Raw genomic sequence first — 24020 nt, 5'->3', positions numbered from 1 at the left:
TACTAAAACGTATCCGTAGCAATTTGTATCAATAACCATATTTCATTACACATATCACAGCGCTACCGGTCTTGGTATGATCTCGATTCCATATTGGCGTTGGAACGCTATCTAATCACGCTTGCATCTCCATTTTCCGAAAGAAACGTGATTGTGCGCAAACAAGGCATATATGGAGAAAAATAGCACTTTATAAGCAAGGAGATTCTGATGAATTTTTAACACCACGTAGGATGGACTGGCATAAGAGAAAAAGAGATAAGACGTATAGAGTCGACTAGCGTATAAGATAAATTTAACATGAATGCAACCAAAAAAAAGAAAGATTAATGTAATGGTTTAATAAATTTTCGTAAAAATTTACGTATTATGCTGTATTTACACTGATTTAGACCACCCAGTCATTGAAATTCTTGTCTTTTCACATATTCTAATATTGGAATTTTCTATCAATTTTATTTCATAGCAATTTGATTATTTCGCATTATCAATTAAAGCACGGCATCGGTCGGCGCTTGAAAATTTTCAAGCTCCGACCAAGTTCTACTTTCCCTCGTCACTGTAAAATTACAGCATCGTCTCCGGAATATGTAATCGCGTTCTTCCGTTCAATATTCATCGAAGCGTCGTCGTCGTCGGGTCAAAGTAATCACTCATAGCTTTGCACGAGCATAACGATTCTATACTGAAGGTCGATTAGTGCATTTGTCATGCAACCGGGGTATCTGGGGTCGCGCATACTCCCATTAGTGACGGGCCTCAAGCCAGACAATGCCTCCACGTGAAGACGGCGATCTGAATTCTACTAAGTGAACGCTGGTTGATCGATGGGAACGCTATATTTCGGGGGAGGGGACAGTTCGTCATTCTATGAAATTCTGCGTGTGACACGGCCCGTTTCCACTTCGAAGAGGATTAATGTACAACTCGTACAAGAGACGTGATATCGCAGTAGCATCAACCTATAACCCATGAAGTACGATTACACAGATTTGTCCTGCCACTCTGTAATAAAAATCTAGTCAATTAAATACGAATTCAGTACGATTTTCCTCCAATGTCCGTTTTTCGTAAATTGCGTAGATGCTAATTGACGTTGTATAACGTTCTAGTTTCGAAAGTGTTTATTTTAGAAATTCTGTTGTGATTAAATAATATTATGAATTTGGTATTTGATGATAAAATATTTGTTTGTAAATACAGCTTTGTTTATAAAATTACGTATAGTATTTAATTAACAAAAAACAGGCGTATTATCACGCAAATCGGGGTTAAATAAACATATACTTGTTAAATATGTATATACGTTAGATATGTTATGCTAATTAAAGAATACAGCAACTTTGAGAGGAACTAGGTCACAGTATTTTACACAATTATACAAACGGCGTGTTGATTCCGAAAATTATACGCTTCATTTCGTAATTATTAACACGTTTTCTAATAAAACAATCCAAAAGAAAGATTGCGGTATGAATTACGCGTGACTTACAATTTCATTGATGATAGGTTAATTAAATATATGACATAAATCGAAAAATATTGCGAGAAAAGTGGTGTTACGCAACTGCGTATTTCTAAAAAAAAATCCTTTGTTATTTGCGAGTACACACATCGGTGCTGTGTACTCGACACTCTCCAAACTCTCCAGGGTGGCGCGTATGAAGCGCGTCGGATGAATCTTGCGTGCAAGAGTCGGTTTTACCAGGATTTATTCGCGTATACCTCGTTAAAGGTGTACAAACACGTACTTCCGCGACATTCATTAAAATAACAGATACTTGGTGTCGTCCAGATAAATGTCGGGGAACTGGATTTACGCGCCTCCCTGCCTGCCGCTATTCATTTTAAACTAGCGCAAGACGATGATTCGTGTTGACTGTCGCGCTCGATGCTCTGCAAAGCTGGCTCTAATCGAGTGTCGCAGAAACTTGGACTGATACGGTTACATATAGTACGACATATAATAGAACGCGCGTAATTCAAAGAGGGAGAAGTAAGAAACTAGGGTGGAAAATATTCCAGCGCTCAGATGTGAAACGAGCCAGGTTAGTGCCGGGCGTGTCCTTTGTTCAAGAAACATGCCCTAGGTCACGTCTGATCGATTTACTCTTTAAAGTATTCTTACGCTGACAACAGGTTGCACATGTTTTTCTATAATTAAACCTACTTGAGTCCCAAGACAGAGAGCGAAGCATTTTGTCTCAAAAAATAAAACTTTGAATCTAATTTAAATTATATCTTTTTAACGCATTACTTTGAATATAGGAAAAATACTTTGAAGGTTTTCTTGTTATTAGCTCGGAGAGCTCGCGATCTTATTAGAGCGAAGATTTAAACGTTCAAGTGTCACCTTACATTATTGTTTGCGGCGAAAGAAATCGCTGGTACGCTCTAAAATTACGTAATTTCCTGTCGACGATGTCATTACGACGATGTCATTACGGACGGTGTTTTATGCGAGCGAGACATGAGCGCGAGTGATCCAACATCTCACCGTCCAGTCAACAACACTTTAACAACCGTGCGCGCATAATCATACAAGGATGGTAGGACAAGCGTAACCGATAATGGATGGATAGATACGGCTGGATGAAACGATGCACGTGCTGGTTGATGTTGATTTTGCTCGTGCATGAATAGGTGTGTTTATCCGGTTGCAAGCACGCGTGCACATACGTATGTGCAGACTCCTCCCGCAACATTTGCCCCAAGCGCGTTTTCCATTCGCAGTATAAAGCGAGAAAGTAAACAAAAGCGGTATAATATTGCACTAGTAAACTGATATACTGATTGCTGTTACAAGATGCAACTATGGACTGACTTTACGATGATAAACATCCACCGTTCTCATCTCTGGCTTTCCGTTTTAAACTCTCATATGCAAAACCGATATTTCGTATAGTCGTTGAATCTAAATGTGGCTACAAACGAGCTTCTAACAAGTAATTATTTTAACTGTTCACCAAATTCTGTTTGTCAGTTCGATAACTTTGAAATTATATTATTTAAAGTCATTGAGTTGTCAGGATTTAAGGCAAATTTGAAATAAGAACATTACGTATAATATACGTTTTCAAAATCTCTGTGAATTGTTCAAATATTGGTGCTATCAGAATCTTTTTTTGTCTCTAAGATATATAATACAAAAAAAGTATATATAAGTATAGAGTGGAGCTAATCTAGGTAACAAATAATTTGTCTTCATTTTGATATTAAAATTACATCTTTAATGTTAAAATAATGAGAGATAATGTCAATTTGCTTCCTGGTAATATAAAGCGATTATTGCGGATATCTGAATAATTAAATGTCACTTTGTTCTTTTTTTTAAATATAGGTTTTTGTATTTGTGAAACAAGTTGGGTGTAAAAAAGCGAATCCAGCGGTGCGTTAAAAGGTTAACTTTATATGGTTAATCGAACATAAGTTATCCGTATATAAATTTATCCCTTGAGATAGGGGAAAAAGAAGTATAATTAGATATAAAATACAATGAGGCCGTCTCTTCGTATGTGCGGCAAAAATAGTAAGCAGTTGAAAATTAAACATGTGTATACATTAACAGCTATTTTATTGTTATTTTATTCAAGTCTATATCTATACATATATTATCATTATTCATAACTTGGGAATTTTTTTGCGAGCGAAGAAGAAATTAATTGAAGTACTTACTGTTTGTTATTTGAAAATAACATGTACTTTATTTTCTGTAACGAATGCATCAATGTTTTGCAACGGGGTAATGTTCTGTCGACTAAAAAACGGAAGAAGCAGAGGAAAAGGAAAAGAAATATACGTATAAATGAAATGTACATATGCATATATACATATATATAAATAAGATTAAATCAAATAATAGAAAGAAAATTATTTTCTATCAAAGCGGATCTTAATGCTCAATAATATTTACATGCAAATAAATATATTTTTCGGTTCTATAAACTCGTGCCGATTCAATTTGTTTGACTTGTCTATAGAACTGAAAAATGTATTTGCAAATTTGCATACGAATATCATTAAGCATCAAGATCCGCTTCAACCGAAAATAAATATCTTTTTATTATTTGATTTACTTTTAGTTTTACATTAGAGGAACGTACAAATTGTTGTCATTTCCTCGAAGTATCGATATTATAGCCTTGGTTTATTGGATATTTATGTGCAATATAAATCGATTTCCAGCAATAAGATAGAAACGTCAAATTTCGTAAAGAAGCAATTAAATCGGACAGTAAGATATCAATAGAATTAAGTATCTTTGTAAATTACGCGATTCTTACGACGAGCATCAATTTCGCAATACGTGACATTCCTTCCAAATGTCGTTTCGCCAAGGTTGGTCGTCGTAACCTTTTTAACGACGCAATAATGATCGCTCGTATTCAAATAACGACACGGTACGCGTAGATTCTTTGGCAGGAAAAATTTTGCACTCACGTCATCGACAAACAACCCGTTGCAAATCGGGCACATTCTCCGTGGTATTTTTCACATAATACCGTTGCTCAGCAACACGACACTCTCCTGCATGAACGAAACGCGCGGCATTAACTACAGTCAGGGAGACGCGGTCGACTTTACGATCGCGCGAGAACACGTCATCCCCAGTACTCCTGATTCTTTTATTTGGTCGGTCCGACGTCGAGCTTCGTAGCTGTTTACTGTCGCGTTTTAATGTCGCATAGGTGACGCGAGGTTCCAGGACGTCTGGCGCGCTGGAGGGATTTAGTTTCTCGCTCGCTCCTTCGTTCCTTCGCGCGATAGTTTCGAAGCTGCCACCGTCGGTTGTGCCTGAGGTGGCACCAGGAACCTGTCTCGTGACTTGCGATGGTAACGCGAACGCTATAATACGAGGGTGGTTACGGTTTCTGAGTCGCAGTTCTGAGTACGGCAGCGCGCACGGAATATTTTACAAAAATGCATACTCCGAAAGATCGCGGCATTCCTTATTCACGGCTGCGCGAATTCGCCGCGTGTACACGTATCTACCGTCCATGTAGACTGCAATTCTGTTGTTTGCGCTGCCATGGTCCCGAGTGCGTTATGTTCACACGGCTCGTTTGCGAGGGTGTTAGCGCGACCGAAAAAAAAGTGACCGGCGTTGATTTCGCGCGAGTTCAACAGAGTGGAAAGTGAATATTGTTTAGGGATAAACGCGTGAAATTGTCGTCCGCCGTTGATGCGATCGGTCATGCGTTTTAACTTTTTAGTGCGAAATATGATTCACATCTATGGAATACGAATTGAGTTAACTAACAAATATATTAATCCAATTTTTCTGCAAATCTAATTTGTTTTTAACGTATAATTTTACATATATGTAATTATGTGTATAATTCCACAAATAGAATTATTGATAACATTCATTTTATCTTAAACCAGTTTGATCCGAATTTAAAAGACCTGTTCTTAATTTAGCTTTAGGGGTTTATCCACAATCTAAATTACAAAATAAAATTTTATAGCAACTAAACAGCCCAAGACTTTTACATTAATGTAACATTAAATTTTTACAATGTTTCTAACTTTAGGAGTATTCCCGAATAAAATTTCTTAATAATTATTATTTCAATTTTTATAGACAATTTCGTTTCTCTACTTTTTGAAAGTTGCAAAGAAATGGAGATTGTAAAGTTTAAAAGACGTTCGAAAACATCAAATTTAAAGTTCGATTGTTTGTAAGAAGAGTAGTGAGAATCTATTCCTCCGGTTATGTGATATTATCTGACATTTTATGTATCTACTACTCACCATTGATCAAAAACTTGTAAATTAAGATCGATAATCCACACGAAACAAAAGAAGTTTATTTCTAAAGCATTGATAAAGTCTTGGAACTTTATACCGCCGAAAGCTTCCCTAGATATAAAGCGATAATGTACTACTTGGCAACAGCCGGATCGGTTTGCCTATAACCACTGGCGCGGCTACATAGAATTTCAGCTGAATTAAATAGAACACAAAGATTGTGTTAAATGCTGTTTGAAATTTGGTTTACGCACCTCGTTACAAATTCCGCGCATGAATGCCAAAAATTAAGATCGCTGTACATTATTCTGCAGCAAAGTTGGGAAATAAATAGCAAATCGTTACTTTCTCAGTAACGGTAATGGTAACGTGTATTTTTTTAAATTAATAATGAGAAACGAGTCACTTTTTATCAAAATTAACGGTAACGCGTTATTTTTATGAAGTAACGTTTTCAGCCTGGTTTCATAGTAGGGAAGATTATGACTACTAAACTATAATAGAAGTAGACTAGTAAACTAACAGAATCTATGTAAAAAACAAAATAATAAAGACATAGATGTGTCTGAGGCTACAAATGTTTGTAGCCTCCATTTGATGTTATAAATGTTTCGAAGCATTTTTAGATTGGTCAGTTAGTAAAATTCTTTTTTCTGATTGATCAATCAAATATTTCAAAGTATTTGTAGCATTAAGTAGACCGCACTTTGAATATCCAGAGATTATCGCTTATTATACCCGTGATATCTCGACGCCTTGATTTTATCATCGTAATATGCGTTCCATTGATGAGTGATTAACGTCCTTGTTTAAATTATATTATATATTGTTTATCGTGAGATGACAATCGTTTTGAACAAGTGCACGAATTGCTGCGATGATTTTGGTATTTGTTGAAATGCGCGGCCTATCGCTTCGAGACTCATCGTGATTTTCCATGCGATCGTTAATAAACTCTGATCGCCATCGTTGAACCATTTTCACGCTCGAGCATTATTCTCCATATACAGAAATTATTTGACGATGAATATTTATTGCACTTTCGTTTTTTGCCATCATAAACCGAATATCGCACATAATTCACAGACGGATGTTTTTGCCTCCATTCAGATTTGTTCTCCTAACAAACTGGTATAGATTTTATTTTCTTGATAAGTTTTTTAATTTTATCCGTAAAAATTCAAAACTGAAAAGTTGGCCTACTAACTCTAATCTCCCCTATAATGCCCCTATAATGCATAATTAATGGGGATTCCCAATAATGCCAAATCTTACACAGAAAAAACAGTTTTGCTGAAGTATCTGAAAATTTAGCTAGATATAAATCTAACAAATTTTTTGGGCCATTAAAATAATTCAGTACTTAGAACGCTCGAACTAACTGTTAGAATATCGAAATTTTTTGTAGCACCAAAATTTTTTATTTATTATGCTTGAGGTTGCTACGTAATTATTATCTATATTTTGATGATCCAATAAAATTATTTTCTGTATCTAGTTAAATTTTTTAATTTGTCATCAAAATTTCCTTTTCATGCATAAATCTTATTAAAAGTACGCTAAAGCAAAGAAGAAGTAATATAAATGTAATTTTAATAAGACAAAGTTAAAGAGACATTATTAAAAAAATGAACGTATATATTTACATATCTGTACGACCAATGTTTACCAAAACGTAATCTGGATTGGAAATCAACCATTATTTATGCATCAGCATAAATAAATAATAATATAACTTTTTAATGGAAAGATATATTCTTTATCCTAAGGCCACAACGTTGAAATGTTTCCGCTTTTGCAAGGTAAGCAGCGAGGAAATGCAAATTTTTCTGTTCAGAAAGGCGATTTCCCGTCTAAAGTAAAACGAGTACTTTACCGCATAATTTTTTGCCCATTTTGTTGATTTATAGTCCCGTGTCGACTTCATTGCTAGTCGATTTTCCTCGAAAAGCCGGTACATAAATGAAGTCCGGTTATACCTATTACTTACAAATCTTCAATCGCCAATCAATTTCTATCTCTTTTAATTATACATTTGTTATAATTAAGACAATAATAAGGAGAAATTTTGAAGGAATGTACTCACGGAATACGGATATGATGAAAGATATGTCTACGTTCAAAATATCGCTTATCTTGAATTAAAAATAAGTCATTCATATGTCTTAAAAGTTAATCGAATAATTTTTTCGTAAATTACTACAACTATATTTATCTTTGCAAATTTTTTTATCCTTAAATACTTTTTCGATATGGCATACTCGGCTTTTTTCAACGTTTTTCCGGTATTTTTTCTATTGTTTATATCTTTGTTATTAATATAGATACATACGTTTGTTTGGTATCGTTATGTTCCTTAATGTTTGGCATTTAATGTTTGAAAAATTTTTTTACTACATGTTTATTTTTATGAAATGTATAAGCAATCAAAAAGGAGATTAGGGCAGAACGTCAGCGCATGCAATATGTATGACGTCATAAAATCACACAAAATTTATTTCCAATTAATTATTAAATATGTCACTATCATATATATTTATATACCATATACCAGTGCGTATTCCCGTAACGTTCAAAGGTTAATTGAAAATAAATTTTGTGTAATTCTGACGTTTTATGTCACAAATATTAGATGCGCTTGCATTCTCTTTAGTAATATAAACATAATTGTAAATAAACAACGGTAATTAACATAATCAACACAGATGATAGCATAAAAGAGCTATACAGCATAAAGAGCTCTATCATATGCGACCAGGGGGTTTCATCACATTCGACTCGATGGTGAGTGAATGGCAGCGCTCGAGGTGATTCCGTGCATTCCCTCTATTTACTGCAGGTGTACGGTTTCCTACGACTCGAGCACACACGATACAAGCTGGGAACATGTATATAAACGCGATAAATCGCCGACACGCGTTCGTCGACCGTGTGTGAAACTCCTGCTCGGATCGCTCGTCGAGTAGATCCGTCACGAATGCAGACGCCCACAGCGATGCATGAAGTGCATCGTAGTGCCGGTTGCACTCGTATTTTACGAAGTTTGCCGGTGCTTCGTCTACGTCATTTTTTCCTCGGGGTTCGCGCGCCGGAAGAGTGGAAATCGTCTCTCTGCGGAATGAGTTCCTGATACGGCCGAGCGGTCGGTAGATTTAGACGATTTGCGATCTACTCGAGGAAGGTGAAATAGAGGAATGGTAATTTATTGTCTTCCACGTACGGAGTGTATTGCGGCATATGTAGTGTGATCATTAAGAGTTCAGTTCTTATTAAAGTAATGAGATTTCAATGCGATACATAGGCCGTATGATGAATCATTCTAATAATGAAGAGAGAATATCGTATGAGTAATTGATCAGCGAATTAATCGCGAATATATAATTGCTTCTCTTTAATATTTTTGGCGAATTAAATGTTGTGCTTTTATCTGAAGGAATTTACTCATATAGTTAATATGTACGTATTTCACGTACGCTTATTAATATTCTCATAACTTGAAGAATAATGTATGTATAATAAAATTTGTAATTTTGAAATATTTTATTTCGTTATCAAATATGCGTAACAATTATTTCATTATATTCCAAACGTTGAAGTAGCAAATGAATTTTTTTTAAATTTTCGTTTTAATTTTAATTGAGTTGATATTACACAGAAGTAGGAACATAAAATATGATTTTTCTTTTTCTAAAATAAAACTACTATTTAAAGATATGACATTATTATACATGCAAATAATTATTAACAATATGGAACGAATTTAGACCGATAAAAATAAATCTAATTAAATGAGAAAAATTCTATATTCGATCGAAACGGATCTTACTGCGTAAATACATATTTCTTATGTGAATTTATATACATTATGATTTTATATACCGTGTGCCAAAATTTTTTTCGGTCTTAAAACGTACTCACGAGCAGAATCAAAATAATAATATTACTTATTGAATTGTACAAGCAATTTAATAATTTTTTAATGCTAATAAACATCTTTTACAAGAATATTAATCATTATATGTTAAAGATAGTTTAAAAACTGCTAATAATTATCATATAATAAATTCTAAATAAACTAATTCCAATATTTATAAATTGCGCTGAAAGCAAGTATTCAATTCTTTATCGTACTTTTTATCATTGCAATGTTTAACATTGAGTGGAAAGTCACTCCCTGGAAGTGTTTAGACGTCAAATCCATTGAAAAGCGTCCTCCAAAGCAATCGCTTGGCCCGTTTTCTAGCACATACCGACACGCAAAACCACGTTCTCCCAACATGAATTCACGCTCGAAGTCTCGCCACTCGACTTCTGTCGCTTTAAGCCGGATCGAGCCGACGTTTCTGAACCGAGAGGCAAGATCACTACTTATCTACGATCTAGCTATTCTGTGGATCAGCTCGCGCGAATCCGAGAGTCGATGGTACGGTGGCTGTGCGCCGGTGGTTGGCGAGACATACAATGCCCCGGTATCTCCCACCCTCGACCGACGAGGGGATTCATCTAGCCACCAGCTACGGGTTTCTTCCTCCATCCTCTTAACGGCGACCATCAATGTGCCTTAGTCGTTTGCAGAGCCCACCCCGGCTCTGGGCTCATCGTTATCTTAGCCGCGATAAGCCCCGCAGGAGAACGGATGACGACGAATATTTTTTCACCCGGGCAAATCTATTTAAAATTCTCATCCTACCCCCCGTTCTATGCGCGGCTGTAAACGACGTGAAGGTATTTCTCGCGCCATAGTAATTTCTTCTCGTAGCATGTTAATTCCCGATAAATCAACATCCGCGATTCACGCTCGTTTTCGTTCACCATCGCGACACACCTTTATTACTCTTTCGCAGTGAAAATACGCGATCGAATTGCGGTATCAGAATCTCATTTCGCGGTTAGACGACACTATCGTTGTTTCACTTTTTCCCCGCGGCGACATGGCGTGGGAAAATGAGGAGTCGACGCGATGCGCGACGGTATTTCCGCTTGATGTGGAACATTACGACAAAGTCGATCTATCTCGAATGGATTATGTCCGGACGAAAAGCCACGGATGAACAAGTTCATCTATCTATCTATCTTTTCCTGTAGCGGGATTACAAAAGAATTATCTAAACATATATAAAACGTATAAAATATACAATAAGTAATAATTATATTCGGACTCTCAATTTTCAAACAAATTAAAAGTATGACTAAAGTAGGCTAGTGAAAGTCTGGCAACGATGAACAGCGCAATGATAGGTGAAAACCATACTCAGATGTTAATTTAAAGTCTTCTGTATTTGAACGTATAAAATATAATTACTAAATATTTATAAATATGTGTGTGTGTGAATATACATAGAACAAACGGAATAGAGTCATTCGTCCGAAAGAGACAATTTTACTGACAATGAGTATTATAATGGAAAATTAAATAACATTGTAAATATGTTTATTAATAGAATATCATATTAAAATATCCTCATATTTCACATTATATGAATATTAGATATATATGTATGATGAGAGATTTCTAAATTAATTATAAAAGATAAATTAATTATCTAATTTGCTTTATTGCTCTCTTCTCCATCTGTCATTGTTGTTTTAATTAAAATGATTTTTGGTTTTGTGGTTTATATTAATTCGATAGAATTGTGTCACTCGCGGAAAGTAAAGAAAATCGTTACTCTTGTGCATTTCAGGATTTCCATGGAATAGCTATTCACGATGATCAGTATGAAGTTTTTTCGCGTCATCCTGGCGCTCCTGGGAGGCACGCAGGCTTTGTACGCACAACCATCGGCGTCTCCAACTGTGAAAACCGGTGAGTAGCTGCCTTCACAATGGACTTGATTACTACTGCGTTATACCACACATTCATTCGTCCGCTGATCTCTTCTGTCATTGAGATCGAAAATGCTATTTGTTTTCTTGTTTGCGTCCTAATTCAATAAATGCGCATTTTACCTTTATTAACGGTGATTTTTGAACGAGATGGCATATAGAATATTGCACGAGATATTATTACAGTGGAAATAATGCACTATTATAACATTATAGCTATCGTTAGAGGAATACACGCTATTATATCAGAAATTAAATCTTTTACGTCGAATTGTAGCAGCGTCCATGTACCTACTCACTTTTTCGTGTGATTATCAATGGATCCAATTCGCGCAATGTTACATGATCCATCATCCTTTATCAATTATCGAAGTTTGTGCATTCATAACATCGGTGAAATTAATAAACAATTTACAGTTATAATAGAGGTTTTGGTATTTTCAAGGCTTTCCATGCAGCACTGTGTACCGTAAATAGTAATCATAAAACAACAACCATTATTTTACTGAATACACGTTGAGAAATCTTATTATTCGAAAAACGATTAGATAGTAAATAAATTTTTAATTTGTCTATACATACGTTTTTAAAGTACTTTTTGATGAGAAAAATATACAATTAAAAATACAAGAAATTCTCAATGTATATGAGATCTTAAGATGTATTAAAATTGCAGTAACTCATGAGAGATTTTCATTCTGTTTTTATAAAGATGAGAAAATGCTCTTGTCAGCTCCGTTCTGTTTCCAATAATCATCGTAGAGTGGAATTATCATGCAAATGAAAGCGTAGCGTAATGGGACTGTATGTAATTAACGAGTATCCTAGCCTTTCACTGAAGTCGAGAAATGGTAGCAATAAAATATTCGCGAAAGTAACGAATAGAACCAGACAGTAGGCGAATGAGCCCGTCCAAGAGAGTGACGAGTAATGCGTATGCACTGTTCCGAAAGATAGGATGTCTTTTTGCCACAATTTTTCTCATTGAATTACTTTTCCATTTGTCAGAGTACAAGAAAGTAAATTACAATTCATGAAATGAAATAAAATCAATAATTAATATCCTTTTTGATGCTGTATATAAATAAACTCTTCGTTCTGTTTAAATTCTATATATACAACTTTGCATTAATTATGTGTATATGTCGTATTAGTTACACTTAATTAAACAAAATTAGTGTACATATTAAATACCTAATATAGGCTTTTCATGGAAGAGAATTATTTTATTTTAATTTAAATTATATATATAAAACTGTTTCATAGATTAAATCTATTATTGTGCTATTTTAATTAATAATAACGAGGAAGCAGCTTTCCTCCCATTTCAACCTAGATAGCCTTTCTAATTATTTTGAATTCGTTGCTTTAATTATTCAGTTTAATTTACGCAAAATATACTATTCATAATTGTATGCAATTAATCGAAATGTGAGATGATATAAATGATTTAACTTTTCGCTAAATTTTGTATGATCATAAAACTAAACTAAGAGCAATCAATTCATAACTCTCACTGAATTTAATTCAACCATCGAATCCGCGATACGATGTTCTCGCATTTTTCCAGCTAGCCTCGGAAACGAATCGGTGTGCTTTTAAGCGTAATTTTCATTCATTACTTATGAAACGATTAATTCCGCATCGAAAACCCGACATGTTTTTATTCGTGTGTGTTCCGTTTAAACCGCGTTTTTATCTCGAGGATTTTACATGGCTATATTATACAATGCTGTTCAATGCAACTTTAACCACATATCTCCGGCTGATAAGCAGAGCATTTGCGTTCCTTGATTTCTATCGTGCATACTTCAATTTGTGCTCGCAAACTGTGTATAATCTGATTGATTCATCACTGCGAATCTGTGCACTTTATTTTTGTGAGCGACGTGTTCGGTGTTCATATCGGTTTCAATATGAGCGACTCTCCGCTGCGTCGCAGTGTTCCTTTTTCATACCGAAAGTTTGATGAAACGATCGATTCTCATTTGCTATTTCCCAACAGTGCAATTTTCGAGAAAAGGGTGGCTGAGATTTCGCCTGAACTGTTTGCCATAGTTTCATAATCGATAATAGACGAAGAACCTAACGTTATTATTCCACTAATATTACAGCATTCTAGAATTTATGCTGGCATCGATTACTTTGAACATTGTTGCTAATGTGTTTCATAAGTTTGAAGACGATACACGTGAGATACTACACAAATAATCGCAATTTAGAATTAAGATTGCATTCAAAAATAAAAACCTGTGAATCTATAAACTATACTTTCTTATTTTATTATAAATTGTATATTATTTTTTATTAAAAAAATATATGAAATGAGTTTTCCATTATTTAATATTTAACAGATTGTTTAACTAAACTTTTTACGTTCAATTCCGAATAGTTATAAAAATTACAGAGTTGCAGGGAAGATCTATAGAGAACTTGTGAAAAAAATATCTTATTTTTAGAAGTGTTATAAACTTCGCTTGCTATTATTGTAAACTAGCTTCGACTTGCTAAGAGAACATCCATCAAGTAAAAAATGACTGCAGTAATATTGAAAGTGGCAGCGTCGTATCGATTCGTTCTACATAGGACGCAATTTTTGCAAAAATTGATAGACCTCCCTATCGGGAGACTTGAAGAAAAGCTTGAGCATTACGTGTGATTTAATAGCGTCGTTGTACCATAAGTTTGTTACAATGCATAAATTTTACGTCATTATGAGACTGTTCGCGATAATTGCTTCTCGTCGCGGCCAACGACTTAAAAGGTCTTCTAGGGTAATTAATTATTATTGCTGACGAAGGGCGAGGATGGTGATAAACACAGCACACCTGCAGTTTGTTAACCAAGAGGCACACGAACAGGCCCTTGATATTGCCTCGAAGATTGAACGAAGCCGTGACGAGATCCGGTAGATATATAGCATACACTATGTTGTTGAATCGGCAACGGTATAATAACAACGCTGTTATAAGCCAACGTCGACATTCTGTTTTGCAATATAGAAATTTTTCCAATCCACATTCCGTTTATGTACTATCTTTTCTAGACTATTAATTAAAACAACAAATCGATTGACATAGTCAGATGTTGATATCGAATTTTTTTATGGTTTCTGTTATTGCAAACGATATTCTTTCGCAATATTTTTTATTCCGCTAAATATCGATATAGTATTCCATACCGAACACAACAAACGTGAAATATATTTTTAACGTTGTGAATTTCAGTAAGTTGATGGCTCGTGTTGTAATGAATTAAACCTGATAGTTTGTATTAATTTTATGGATTTTATGTTTAAAAAAAATATAAGACAACTCTCTCTGATTATTCCTTATAATAAAAAAACGATTATAATTACAATAATTTTTAATATTTTACTTTGTAGGATTTTCAATTATTTTACTGAGGCATTATTGTATTGTATTACAATAAATATAGGAAACAAATAGATGGCAAGAAATTTTACTGCTACGTTTATTGAGAAACGATATTGCAGCGTATTTCAAAAACTTCTATGATGAATGAGACCATGTATAAGAAATTCTAGTAAATGTGATCGTTGTTTACGCTTCGTGTAGTCAGTATATCAAACGACCGATGACAGGAGGTCGGAATATTGCGCGGGTGTCTTTTTTTCTTGTCGACCGTGTCCGCGCGCTCTTACTCTTCTCGAGATTATACGTGATGGCGTGTATAATGCAGGTCGCACCAGCCTGACCCCGATATCCATAGCGGTGGGGTGCACGTAACAACCCCTTCCGCCGACACCTCTACCAATCTCGGAACGCGATAAAAACTAAGATTACTGTGCAATGCAATCAACGGCATGCCCAATGTTCTTTCAGATTAAAACACAGTTTGAGATTACCAGTCGAAACTATTGTTTTGCCAAGAGCCAGGCTCCGCAACCGAGATTGTGTCTCGATTACCGGATGCAAAACATGCGGTGACGTTTGAAGACCGACATCGAATGAGAAAAATCCGTTAGCATTCGATTTTCTGTCGCGTACACTCCAATTGTATCTTCACGCTCGTGTATACGCATATGCATCACGTATTCTTTTGAGTATCAAAAATTCGACATGTGTCAGAAACGAAAGCTTTTTCTGTTTTTCATGTTTGTGTTAGGGCAAAGGATTTTGAGAAAAATTGAAGAAATTGAATTGGATGAATTTTTATTGAATATAATGTAAAAAAATATAAAAAATCAATTTCAATGTTCGTCATAAATAAGATGTATGAAAAGTTAGATTTTATATAAATTCGGATTTCTAATTTGTAATCTCTTATTTTCAACAAATTATTACAATATTTTACAACATAATATATAATTTATGTATTATTGTGTTGTGAAATATTTGGGAAAATATTTCCGATTTTATCTGAAGTGTTTGCGGTTTGCGTTTGAATAGGGAAATTTCAAACAGTTGAAACAAGTTTAACAATTGTTGCGTGATGTTTGTTCAAGATCAAACAACGTTAAAATAAAGAGATTGAATATACACTTTTAATGCAAACAAGTAATGTTTAGAAAAGCCATGCAAACATCTAAAAAGTTGGAAACACAATTTTAAATCAGAATTTTTGATGATTTTATGTTATTTTTGATTGTTTAAATATACTTTTTTAAATTTTAATGCAGAGAGATAAACTATTAATTAATGAATTATTTAGATTTGTATTATGTATTACTAGAAATGCATTAGACATTGTTAAAAAAACAAGCAATACAATGTACGTATATTAAAAAACTTTATTTTCCAAAAAATTAATTTTTTTAGGTTTATACTGTAGCAAAATAATTTTTATTATAGATGTTTTATATTCAAGAAAGTTACATCTACATTTTTAATTTTTTAAAGATGTTTGTAATTTTATTATTTATCAGCCTATCAATATTCCGTAGTTTAACAAATATTTAGATAAACATAAATTTTAATGTAAATGAATTAAAGCTTGATATACACACACACATACACGAGCGATCGTTTAAATGCATTGTAATGAGCATCATGTTCAAAGGGAGTTGGTATCAAAATATGAAACATGATGAACGGATGCAAAAACCAGAATACATGTATACATGTCGTATAAATGTGTGGTTTATAATACCGTATAGTTTAAAACAATAGGGTTATTATAATACGAAAATACGTAATAATTTGGTGGAACAATTCCAAACTTTATTCGCGTTGTACGTAACCCTGTAGATATGAATTCTCGGATAAAAACATGCATAAACTTGTATAAGGAAATTGAACAGCTCGAATAAATAAAACAAATTAAAAACATATTAAAATATTTGGTTAATATGAATAGATTCTTTATAACAGACAGCGATACATTTAATCTAAAAATGCGTGGTTTATACATATAAGATAGCCTATATTTTTACGCATTAAATTAAATTATTTTTTACCAATGCTGGTAAAAAATAATTTGTAACAAAGAAATAAATTTTTTAACTATTATTTTTAATATTAAATTAAATTATTTTTTACCAATGCTGGTAAAAAATAATTTGTAACAAAGAAATAAATTTTTTAATTATTATTTTTAATAGTATTAAAATTTATTTAAAATTTTTTTAATTTAATCGAAAATTATATAATTTAAATATCTTTCTTTATTAGTATTATTAAATTATGTGTTACGTTCATTTCGCATTTTAAATATCCATTCGAAATTTTGTTAATGATATTTTCAATATAATTGCAGAGAACAAAGGTGTCCTGTTGCAAATTTCAACGCGTATGAATCCACCGAAATTAATGGTTATTTTATTCATACCACTCCGCTTAGAGATTCCTTTAGTTCCGTGGCGCATTTTATATTCCAATTGTCTAGGACAGACATTCGCCATTAATCATCGCACTGTACGAACTATTGGGACTTCGATTTAAACCGGCGATAGAGGTACGATCGTATTTCCTATCCGTCTATCATAACATTCCTTCCAAATCGAGGAAATCTGAGCCGCTGTAACGAGAGATTGCACTTACAAAGCATATTAGATGTAATCTGTAACGGAATTATAGCGATCAAGTTGGCAAAGCAGACTTCGCAAACTCCGAGTCTCATTTCATATTTTATATTTCATATTTTACGTTATCATCAACTCTGAGCATACGATACCATTTATTCACATAATGCCGTAATCGTCTTATCTTTTTGTTAAGGATTAGAGAAGGATTATAAGAATTGTCCAAGTCAATATCTTTGCGCTTGACTTTTTTGTCCAGAACAACGTGAAAATTTCCCGAGTTTAAGCGATGTGAAAATAATTCGTGTATAAATCCGAGTGCAGTCTATCGTAACAATCTAAACGGGAATTCTGCGTACGTGGGAACAACTAGGCAAGAAAGTTCGATGATCAAGAATGCGTGAAAAGACGAAATCATCTAAATGGCCAGGTCGAGAGGCCCAGTTGGGTCGGTAGAGGTACAGGCTAATGCATAAACAATGCGCCGTTTATCCACGTTGGAGATCCAACCCCAATGAATAATAAACTACCTTACAGACATGCGGATAGATAGACCCGGTCTGCTACGGAGAACAGTGAATGTGGGTGGAGGATTATCGACTAGGAAGTACAACCGCCGCTCGTGCACGGTGGACCAGGCGAGGTGTGAATATTATTGCCCCCGAGATTCTTTAACGCAGGGATTTAAAGCCAGATCGTTACGACGACACATATATGAGCAGCACGACAAATGTCTTTTGCTAATCCGCTTCAATAAAAACGCGCGTTTAAGAGATTTTCTATTCTAATCTGTTTCCTTTGGAGTGTTAACAAGTCGTAAACAAGTAGCAGTATAAGTAGTGTAGTTATGAATATTTACGCACAGAGAGGAGAGTGTAAATTTAAGTAATTATAGCCAATGCTAATATAATAATGATCTAACATAATAACTTGTTTGTTTATAATTATTGCATTATCCTGATTTTATTTTAATAAATTTGACACAAATTAGGCATGTAAATGAAATAATGATGTTTGAGATTTATCATATTTTTATAATGAGGACACTTTAACTTTTTTACTCAAGGTTTAAATGTCTCTGATATTTAAAATAATTAATAATAATATATATCATGTTTAATTTATGTTTAACTATAAATTCTCCATTAATAACTATAAAAAGTGACAAGTCGAATTATATTTGACGCAAAATCAATAAAACTCACGCGGACATTTCTTTGCAACATCAGACAGGTTTCACGGGAAATTGATATATTGAATGAACTTAAGAGTAAACTTATTCAGATTCTCTGTTTATTCAAATCTCTGTATCGGTTTATCTTTGTTCGGTTATATGACAGATGGACCTATTGCCACATCCAATTTATATTCGTCTCGACATAATACTTTATCCATTGTCATGTTACCTCACTAAGAGGTACAGTTTTCAGTTATGGTAATGCCACAGATAATGCCCCGGGATATCGAGTAACGGCGTTACTGTTGCTGAGCGTTAGTTCATTTTATTCCTTTATTTCGATGCATCATTATTTCTATCCGGGCGGTGGTTTTGAGCCGGCTCTCTGCACGCTTCAAAAGAAATAATTCAACATTGAGAATAAACGCAACGAGGCAGTCCAGGAAAGCCTCTCATTTCCCGCGTCTTACGGACGGAACGCTGTTTGTGAACTTGTACGGAACTTTAATCCTGCAAAATTGCTTCGCATCCATGTTAGCGAGAGGTTTAATATCATAATTGAGCGTAGCAGTAGAGTGGGCAATAGAACCCAATGAAAGAAATCCCATTGGAATCTGGTTTCTCCGTAACTTGTGCTCACGTTGAAACGTTATATACCTCTAAAGGATTGAATTTAACTGGACATTCATTAGGATAAGATTACGGATTATCCCTGTCTTGCCTTGGTAAAGAATAATGGTAAACGCACGGATCTCTCTCGGAGATAATTTATCTTGCGAGCAAGAATATACGATAAATGTAAATTTCGCCTACTCCGGCGTTCTTGTTAATCCTATGGAATATCTTTTACAAATCTGTAATCTTGAGAAATTTTTTTAAGTGCACCCTATTAGGATTCCTCCACAAATTATATGCGTATTAACATAACGAAAGCCATGAGGCAACCGTCATGATTTTAGATGAAAACATTAGTTTACCAACATCATCACACAGAAGTTTAAGCAGAGGCACAGATATTGTTAGTTGGGGATGTTTCTTCTGGGCTGTATTAGCACGCATGAGCATGTTCATGTAGCAAACGATGTAGGGCTGGAATTATTCGGAGAGTAAGCGAGTTTTCGCGCGACAAAGTGATAATCACTTGTTTCGTGTAACTGTCTCTTCTTCTCTCCCCTCGCCCATACTTTCTCACTGCTCCCGTTTTTTTGTCCCTATCCGGCGATAGTGCTCTCAACCGCAACTGTACTGATGGAGTGCGCATTACGTGTGCATCCGATGCACGTACACTTGCTACGCCCAGTTACCGCGAAAACGCCGACGGTAAAGTAGCGAACGAGATAGCGAAGTGCAAAGTGAAATTAAGTGTGTACGATTTTGTTCTATTTCCGTACGATGCTCGCTTGCCCTCTGAGGTTAATTAAAATTATTGTTTATTGTGTTTTTACACAAAATTATTGTGTAAAAACACTTTTACTAATTAATTTCGGTGCGTAAAACGAATTTTGTAATTCGTAAAATAAAGAAGTTAGTTAAATCTTTATGCACAAATGTAAAAACGCTTTACATCCCTTTGTCAAAGAAAAATACAAATCTTTCTTTGTCAAGCAATTGAAAGCAATATTGAAAAAGCAGCAATAAATTATAGAAGAATAAAGATGTCAAAGGTGGCCAAGAATTAAACCACGTAAAAGCAGGGATATAAAGGCAAGCAATCAGGAGCAAATTTAAGAGATCCAAATGATTTCAAGTGCAAAGGATAGAAAGAGAAAGACGGCAAATGGAAGGTTTTCCTTTAACGCGATAAAATGTGATCTTCATTTTATCAAGTTAAGGTAATCCACTTATTTTGAACCGGCAACGAGGTTGGATTCGGGGGGAGAGAATGTACGGAATTGCGAGGTTGCGATGAGATTATGCAGGTGCTAAGTACGCGATAGGAAATACTGTCTTTTAAATTAATTTCGGAGAACGTCGTATCGTCGTGTGCCTGCGAAGTCGGATTATTTGCCACTCTTGTGCGCACGTAATACATACCATCCCGTCTATTAACGCACGCCCATCCCCCTGCATCACCTTCTGCCATTGGACCAGTTCCAATCGCGAATTGAACCGTTCGTAACTGTTGAACGTGAATTATGGCGTTTATTTATTTTAGCCTGTTTCACGTCGGCTCTCGTACCCATTTGTACGAAACTGTCGATCTAATTGTGCTTTTGGAATCAGCTCTTGGCCGGTTTGTCCAATTACATAGCGGTGATGACTTTCCCTGATTGTGACTGATTTGGTCAGAGGAGGGTAATCGCTGCAAGTAAACAAACATAATAAGAATTATCTTATAGTTTTAGATTGTATTTATATTTATATATTTAGAACTTGTATTATATATTTATCTTATATTTGATTTATTTGGTTTATTAAGAATAAAAATAAATACCATATTTTATATCTAATACGACATACCTATGTTGTACATAATACTTACATTTTATAATGTAATTAATATAATTATACAAATATCTTTCTAATCTTTTTCAGTTTATTTTACTTGGAACATTTATATGTAAATATGATAGTGTTCGGACAGAGCTATTCTTTACATATATATATTAATTGCTTCCGAAAGAGAATATACCTTTTAATCTTCTCGTTGTTAACAAGGCTTTACACATTTAAACGTGAGAGTCCATTCTTTTATACAGCTTTAAATTGCACGATTTGATTCTGTTTCGCATAATATTGCATGCGAATTCTCTGTATGTATAACAGAACAGAAACGCTTATATAGGATCATAAGACAGGTCAGGCAATACTGGTGAACATGTGCGATCTTCATTACTATACGGTCGCTATTATTTCGTATCAGAACATCGTCGGGCCGCGACGTAAAGTTTCAGACGTTGTCTGAGTAGTTTATGAATACCCGCGACGGCGAGATGATTGCAGGGGAAGACGGTTGGGATGAGGGAGACAGATGGGGTGGTTGGAAGAGACGTTTATCAACCCTCTGTCCCCGACACGCGTATATACGCGCTGCAGATATACATGCAGTCCGCTTCATATTCTCGTGATGCTCTTCTTCTCGCACCTTCTGTGCGTGCACACGCGCCAGTGGATATACATATATGTATACGTATGTGTAGCTCCTCTTTCGACCTCATGTTCGAGCGTTCGCGTTCAACACAGTCTGGCCTTATAACTCAAACGTGGGGACCCCTTTGACTGGTACTCGCATACCAGATATTACTTTTACACATGTGATACCGCATCAGTTCCTGGAGACAAAGGCCGCGAATATATGATGGCGAGAATGGGCTAGGTGTGGGTTAGTCGACGAAGTTCGCGCTTCAATTTTGCCGGAGCTAGCGAGTAATTTTCTGCTTCTTCCTTTCGTGCCCTTTCCTCTTTTTTTGTTAATCTCCCGACTGGCTAGCTCCAGTGGGCTCTCTATTGTGAATAAGGTTAAATGTGATGAATCGCTATCGGGTTTATCAAGCCTAGGCTCCGTGCTGCGCGCGGTTTCGATATTCAGACTTTGTTATCTACTCCATTCCTTCCTATTTTATCGAACATTACTTTGTCGTACTCCTTTTAGCATAAATTTCTATCTTAAAATTATTAAATTATATATTATTTTATATAATAATATAATAAATAATTATTTTATACAGGTTATATATTATTTTGCAAAAAATTAATTAAATACAATTAAATTAATAATTATAAATTAATGCATCAAGTAAAGTTGTTTTCATTGTTACATCAAACGACTATATTAATACTATAAACAATTAATAAATATAAATGACTATTATGAGATTTGTCTAATTGTAAGCAATAACTTTCCTGAAATTTTGAAAAACTCAAAAATGTGATTTGTATTGTATATAATATAAAAAATATGCAATATAACATATTATAGGACTGTATATGTAATAACACAAACTATAGAAATCAAAGCCTTAAACGGTCTAGCTAGATCTTAAATGCTTGTACGATTCTTGTGTAAGTTTATGTACTACGTATGTAGTCCTCAGAAACGCGCCTTGACATGATTTTTCGATCATGTAACGCTAACTCTACTAAACTACTGCAGTCATATCATTATAATTAATTCTTATTGCGAAAAATATTACCTCGGCTGGGAGTCGAACCCGGATCTCTTGCATTCTGTGCGAGCATCCTAAACCTTTAGACCTCGATAATTTAAAGGCTTATAGGATGCATGGAATGCAAGAGATCCGGGTTCGGCCGAGGTAGTATTTTTCGCAATAAGAATTAATTATTTACAGATTTTAATATATTATTCAACATTATTAAAATCGTTTCAAAGATGCGAATAAGCATAAAAAATTTGTTAAGTTGCTAGTTAATTTGACTCGTGATATTACTGCGGTAGTTTAGTAAAGTTAGTGTTACAAAACCGAAAAATCATTTCGGCGCGCATTTTTAAGGACTACATACGTAGTAGGTATATTCTATAAATTCGCACAAGAATAAAAAAATATAAATTTACACAAGAATCATACAAGCATTTAAGATCTAGTTAAACCGTCTAAGGCTTTGAAAAATATGATTTGTATATATGTCAGTGTTGCTGATTAATACTTTATGAGAATAATTTGTGGTGAAATGAATAGAATCTTCATTGTAGTATTCTAGTCCCGAGATACTATGATCAGATATCATAGATTACATTCAAGATGTGAAATATGGACGGAAAGGGACATTTTCTTATCTCAGCTTGGTATCACGTTTCCAGACTTTGAGTAATGATATTGATATATTAGCTTATTTGATACAGAAATTGCCTATTACTTCGTACATATTGGTCAATACGTCGATCATCATGATGTTGTTATCGATGTTACAGGGTCTGTCAAGAACTATCTTATCGATTATCGTGAATGGTATTTATCTACGTGATGAAAACTGAATGCATATGTTATGGCTAGCAATAAGATTCCGATAATTATCAAGCTTTTAGTGCTTTATAATTTAAAATTGAAACCCAGTATTTCGTTCAGCAAATATAAAAACATCTCAGTAAAATAATTTATAATTAAAAAGTATTAATTATTCGATAACCATTTTAACGATGAGAAGAAAAGGCATACTTCGCAAATGAAACAGTACTCCCGTTACACGTAAATCGCGAAACCGATTTCCAGAATGCAAATGTTTAAACTGTTCGGTCAAGAATTGAAAAGCTTTTCTGTAACGAACGATGAAATGGAAAAAAAAACAGGTTGAAAACGCTATTAGTATCAACAAGTACTGAATGCA

At 34.5% G+C, this 24020-nt stretch overlaps 1 protein-coding gene across 2 annotated transcripts in view; it reads left to right on the top strand.

The window, feature by feature from the left end:
• Window positions 1-24020, top strand: part of LOC108764205 (basement membrane-specific heparan sulfate proteoglycan core protein) — a 204198-nt gene that overhangs the window by 4594 nt on the left and 175584 nt on the right. For both annotated transcript variants that reach the window (XM_018512326.1, XM_018512325.1), the window contains exon 2: window positions 11436-11557. In XM_018512326.1, coding sequence (XP_018367828.1) covers window positions 11461-11557 — 97 coding nt within the window. In that variant the 5' untranslated portion in view covers window positions 11436-11460. The remainder of the gene's footprint in view (window positions 1-11435; window positions 11558-24020) is intronic.

The sequence above is a fragment of the Trachymyrmex cornetzi genome, unplaced genomic scaffold (assembly GCF_001594075.2).
Source record: "Trachymyrmex cornetzi isolate Tcor2-1 unplaced genomic scaffold, Tcor1.1 scaffold4, whole genome shotgun sequence".
NCBI classification, from domain to species: Eukaryota; Metazoa; Arthropoda; class Insecta; order Hymenoptera; family Formicidae; genus Trachymyrmex; species Trachymyrmex cornetzi.
The sequence above is the reverse complement of the archived record's forward strand: the minus strand, read 5'-3'. Positions and strand labels throughout refer to the sequence as shown.